Genomic DNA, 6,000 nt, shown 5'->3' on the forward strand with positions numbered 1-6,000 from the left:
CAAGACTCAGGACATAATGAGAGCTTTAGTGGATGAGAGTAACTTCTTGCTAGTTTAAATGTCAAATTGAATGAATCTTCAGTGATTGGGGGTCATTGCAGCAGAAACAAACAGATTATATTGCAATGAGAAGAATATACATAGGGTGAGAACAGAGCCTGGACCTACTTGTTGTTTCGACAAAGATGTCACAAACTTCAATTTTCCCATTTGTTGTTTTTTATGTTGAAAGTAAAACACTGTACAGTTTGCTTTCCACCACCCTACCCGACCCCACCCTTTTTTCTCCCTAATTGTATCCAGCCAATTACCCCACTCTTCTGAGTCGTCCCGGTCACTGCTCCACCCCCTCTGCTGATCTGGGGAGGGCTGCAGACTACCACATTCCTCCTCCGATACATGTGGAGTCACCAGCCGCTTCTTTTCACCTGTCAGTGAGAAGTTTCGCCAGGGGGGTGTAGAGCGTTGTAGGATCACACTATTTCCCCCCTGAACAGGCGCCCTGGCCGAGCCAGAGGAGGCACTAGTGCAGCAACCAGGACACATACCCACATCTGGGCTTCCCAGCTGCAGACACGGACAATTGTGTCCACAGGGACGCCCAAGCAAGCCAGAGGCAACATGGAGATTAGACCCGGCAATCCCCATGCTGGCAGGCACTGGAATAGACTGCCACCCACACCCCTCCCCCCACTGTATAGTTTTCTAACCAGACATTTTATAGCCTAATCTTTCATGTAGTTAAGTTATGACTACGACAGTAGTCACAAAGGTGATCAATTCAAGTAAACAAAATATTCAAGGCTTCATGAAGGGATGAAAATGTGAATTTCAAAATGTCTGTGGTGCAATGTAATGTAACCCAATGTGAAGCATGTTATGGGTACCATAATGCTCTCTGCTTAAACAACATATAATCCATGCACCTACCATACACCTGCAGAAAAGCTGTGGCACTTTTCTCCATCTGACCACTGGATGCAGTGCAGGTGTATTCTCCTGCGTGGTTCACCGTCACATTCTCAACTATAAGCATATTGGACAGTTCCAGAGAATTCCACAGCTTCCTTTTGTGGGATACCGTGTGGGGTGCCCCCAAACCACTCACTGAAGTCTGAAAAGTGGAGAAATGTGAAGAACCTATGTATGATACCGTCGACTAGTAAATGAGATTCGTTCATAGCTCATTTGCGCATTTAGGAATAGTAAGTGGGAACACTATGAATGGGCAATCGTGTACAAATGACATGAGTGAATTAAAAAAAAACATGTACGCAGTATTACATAATACAGTACCTCTGTCTTGAATTTACATTATCATGTGTAAGTGTTCAATTTCAGTATGAATTGAATGTCAGTATATAACATGAGGCTATCGGAAAGGTTCAAAGAGCACAGGAGCACAGTCGAGAGGACATGGGTACTGACCAAGGCCTGACTGGAGTGTGTCCAGTTGAATTCAATGCCCACATTAAGCTCTGTGTTGGCGGTGCAGCTGAGTGTCAACCGCTCCCCCACAGACAGCCTCAATTCTGTGGGGGTCAGGGTGAGGTCATGGATCTTGTATCCTGCGGAAAAGGGAGGGAAGACATGCCAGTGAGTCGAAAGCCTATTGTTCTCCTGAGACCACAACCTCTCTCTCTCTCTTTCTCCCTCCCTCACTCATTCACTTAGTACCTCGCTCACTTATTCACTCAGTCACTCACTCATTTATTCCCTCATTCCCTTCCCACTTACTGTCTTGCTCTCTCTCTCTCTCTCTCTCTCTCTCTCTCTCTCTGTCTTGTGCGCGTGCGCGCGCGCACACGCACACACGCACACACACACACACACACACACACACACACACACACACACACACACACACACACACAACTCCCTTTTCTCTGCTGACATATTGTAAAACACTGCTCTAACAGGAATCACTGTGATCTCTTCTCATACTCTCTTCATACCAACGACAGCAACAATGTAGAGCGGGGACTTGAAGGTCTGACTGTCTATATGAGTCTGGCAGAACACCACCCCGGCGTAGCTGATCAGGTGACTGGGAACAGTGAAGCCCGTCCTGGCATCCCACAGACAATCCTTCCCATCTGGGTACAGCTCCTTCTTGGGATACTTCTGACAGACACAGAAAGATTAAAGATGTGATGTGTAATTGTGTAATTGTTGCTATAGCTCTTCTTGCAAATTCTGAAGTTTCTTTTTTCTTTTCTTATGTTTTGCACCTTACTTCATCATGCCTTGAATGAAAAAAAGATAATAGATGAATAAAAAAGATAATAGATGGAAAAAAATCATAACATAAGCGATTAAACGAAATGGAGGGAAATAAAAGGCAAATAATAAAGGCAATAAAAGCAATGAGGGATTCAAAGTAATTAAAGAAATCAGGAGACGTGTGCCTGTCAAAAGAGTCTGAACGTGTGGTTTCAAAGCAGCAGCTGGTTCAGCAGATCTAAAGGGTTCAGATGAGCCGCCTTTATCTGGTTCAAGTGATTCTGACAGGCTGTAAATCACAATGCCACAGCAGGTTGCAGGCCATTATGAAATGTGATGACAACACTACATGCTGAGAAAAGGGAAAATTGGTACGTTTCAGCTTGTGGGTTTTTTTTTTCTTTGGAAAAGGGCAAAGGTTGTAGTAGTTTTTCCAAACCACATTCATGCAGATAACACATGCCGTAGAAGCACTGTATGAGGCTATATTGGCTGATGTGCCAAAAGGGTGGGGGTACATACCCCACACAGGCAATGGAATTGTTCTGCAACTGCCCCCCCCCCCAAAAAGTCATTATTTACTGCTATTGTTTCATCAAACACAACCTGCCTGGTTATGTCAATATTGGCAATTAGGCATAATAATAAATTTGCTCCAGGAAAAGAGATAAAAGGTACACACAACTGCTCCTTACAGTATGGAGTGTCACATTGAGGTTCTCCACCGACCCGCGGCACGGTATGATCACCCGTTCTCCTTCACGGATGAAAACTACTTCATATTCTTTCTCAGACGGCACAAATGGCACCTTGTAATCTGAAATCAAACAACACACACAAATAGCAAATGTGCATTCACGTCGAAATCATAAGAAAATAATGACGACAAAGTGGTTTCCTCAGTCAGCACCACACCACACAACACAACACCACATTACCATATTCTCCTATATACAAAATAACAAAGCTCAACATATTTCACCCCACATCAGCTCACATCCCTCCATACCACAGTGCGAGGCAACACAATACAGCACGAATCAAATGATTTTCACGTGTGGAAAATCCCATGTCAACAGCCCCACATGTACGATCAACATGATAAAAACACATGGGCAATGTGTGGAAAATGTGATTTTGCACTTGGGAAATGTGTGGTTTTGGAACATTTGATGGAGATAAATTAGCATGCAAAATGCTCATGCTAATGTGCACAAAACATGTTCTCCACATGGAAATTGCATGTGTTTTTTTTTCTCATTTCCATTTATTTTTCACTTTTCTCATCCATCGGTGTCAGTGCCCTATTTAAAATTCCTCAGTATGTTTAGAGGAAAAATAAAAATTACATGTTTTTTTTTGTTATTGTCTGTATTCATGTCTAACAAAACATAGCGCAGTAAAAAAAAAAAGAAAGTTCAACTGTGGTGTTTCAAACACTCCAGGTGCTTTTGCCGTTACAAAGGAAGATTGGGATTAGTCATACCGTGGACAAACACAAAAGCAGCTGCTGACGTTTTGCCATCCTCCACCTCGAGGTCTTTGTAGGAACACCGATACTCTCCGGTCTCATTGGCAGTCGCATTGGTGAGCCGCAACGTTGTGCAGAAGAACCCTGATCCACTGCAGTCACTTGTGGAGACTCGTCTGCTTGTGGAAGGAGTGGTCCAGCTCAGGTACTGGCGACCACTGTCAGATGAAGGAAACAACCAGTCTTTCATAACTCTTACCACAATGGATGGATGGATGGATGGATGGATGGATGGACGGATAGAATAACGTGATAACATGTTTAGATAAATCATGGTCTTTGCTCTCACCTGCAGCTGAGCTCTAGGTTATCAGATTTATTTATCCTTTGGATGCCAGTGACGTTCAGTGTTGGGGGATCAGGCATGAACCGCAGTTCTATAGCTAGAGGAAACATTAACCGACATTGGTCACCCCAAAAATGCTACAGAGTACCCCTGGCAAACAAAAAGACCTATAAGGGATTTTTTGTTACTGGTGCAATAAATTTGATAAACAAACTGCATTAATCTGCACTCTTCTCCACTGAATGTATGTTGTGCAACGTGTGTATGGTGCATTAACCGTCATACAATTGTGTGTCATGTGATGAGATTTGCTGTATTGATGTAATGTGATGTTTTTGTTGTGCCTGGTGAGACCAAAGGTGATTCTCTGGCCTCATCTGGACAATAAAGTTGCATTCTATTCTATTCTATTCTGATTCGTTCCAGCAAACACAAACAACAGTAAGGATATATCAGTCAATGTTTGGCCTTAACAAGTCACGCTTCCTCCAAGGGTTCAGAGGTCAGATTACCGTTGTTTACCAAACACACAGTCTATGAAGAGATTTAAGTGGAAAATGAACTACGAGAGTGATCTCTGCATCAACAGCACTATACCAGTTATCCAGATCCCTACAATGAGAGACACTGTAGGAACAATTACACATGTTGCCAAAAACAACAACAACAACAACAACAACAATAATAACAACACAGAAATTAAAGTCAGCTATGATGCTTTGTAAATGGCTGTCTGGCTACTCTGGGCCATTATTTTTCCAGTGCTGCAGCAAATGGCGGAGCTGTGTCAAAACAGGAAGCTGAGGAAGATGGGCCGGGTCAGGCTCAAGAGCCCAGCACTGTATGGCCTAGGTGGGGTTCCTGTTTCAGAGGATACAAGCCCAACGCTCGCCACCTCCCTCTTAAGCCCCATAACACATACGCTGTGGGAGGGCATGACATGTCACACAGATCAACAAGTATTTAGACACAATTCCGATATTGATTATCTATTTAAGTACATCAATCCCAAATTACAAGAAAAAGAAAAAGGAAATGCAATGTGCCATTCTTTGAGGTTATGACACAGCATGTGTAGACCTTGCATTATTATAGGATAGTTGAAACTGCAGCAGCTTTAGTCACAGGGAAAGTTTTCCCTCATCCTCTGTTCATTCCCCACATGTCCATCACAAAATTCATTCCCAACACGATGTCAACATTAAACTGAATACATACCATGTGGTTGTTTTCGTTTAATTAAAACCAAATAGCTCATATTACCCTAACAGGTTGTCAGGTGTAAAAGAACACGAATATGGCCCGACTTCAAAGCAATACTTGAAAGCAGTTGTCATGAAAGACATTGTTTTTAACCATTTCAATTTGCTCTCCAACTAAATCATAACCGTATTCTCTCACCAGCGACGCAGTGCAGATCCAGAATAATGCCCAGCAGTGGGATGACGGAGACTGCCTGAGCCATCATCCGATGAGAAAACTCGTCCGTTCCCGCATGAAGATCCAATTAAAAGTTCACTTCAGGTTCATCCTACCCGCTCATTACGCGTCCGACAATGGCGGTCTGCAGTAGTAGTATTTCCCTGGGATGCTTACGGAAATTCAGCCCCGTCGCAAAGTATGGAAGCTATACGAGTGGGAGGGAGGGAAGTCAGCTTGGGATGTCTCCACACTGAACACGGTTTGCGCTCCAGATCCCATCAAGCCGGAGGTGAGGACGCCGGGGGTGGGTGAGGACGCCGGGGGGAGGGTGGCGCCTGGCCAGAGCGGCGGAATCGCGCGTCAACGTGTCGCACTGCCTCGGTTGTCTGAGCCCACTTACTCAGCTTGCTCAGGAAACAGCACTTGCTCACTGACACGCTCAAAGGGAGCGGGTTTGTTATCGGAGGAGGAAAAATGTCTCAAAGTGGTTTTGATGTTAATTGGAAACGCTCTAATTGTAGAGCAACGCCTTATCTTG

At 44.0% G+C, this 6,000-nt stretch overlaps 1 protein-coding gene across 5 annotated transcripts in view; it reads right to left on the bottom strand.

The window, feature by feature from the left end:
* kdr (kinase insert domain receptor (a type III receptor tyrosine kinase)) overlaps positions 1-5,792 on the bottom strand; it is a 28,426-nt gene extending 22,634 nt beyond the window's left edge. For 3 of the 5 annotated variants that reach the window (XR_008809997.1, XM_056276290.1, XM_056276291.1), the window contains exons 1-7: positions 5,442-5,792; positions 4,044-4,137; positions 3,710-3,912; positions 2,919-3,040; positions 1,956-2,124; positions 1,429-1,568; positions 931-1,114 (exon numbers count right to left, since the gene is read on the bottom strand). Coding sequence is in view for 4 of the 5 variants with exons in the window: in XM_056276290.1 (XP_056132265.1) it covers positions 931-1,114; positions 1,429-1,568; positions 1,956-2,124; positions 2,919-3,040; positions 3,710-3,912; positions 4,044-4,137; positions 5,442-5,508 (979 nt within the window). In the remaining variant the exon portion in view is untranslated. The remainder of the gene's footprint in view (positions 1-930; positions 1,115-1,428; positions 1,569-1,955; positions 2,125-2,918; positions 3,041-3,709; positions 3,913-4,043; positions 4,138-5,441) is intronic. The other 2 variants (XM_056276289.1, XM_056276288.1) reach the window with 2 other exon arrangements.
* Between the last annotated feature and the right edge of the window lie 208 nt (positions 5,793-6,000).

The sequence above is a fragment of the Lampris incognitus genome, chromosome 3, assembly GCF_029633865.1.
Source record: "Lampris incognitus isolate fLamInc1 chromosome 3, fLamInc1.hap2, whole genome shotgun sequence".
Taxonomy (NCBI): Eukaryota; Metazoa; Chordata; class Actinopteri; order Lampriformes; family Lampridae; genus Lampris; species Lampris incognitus.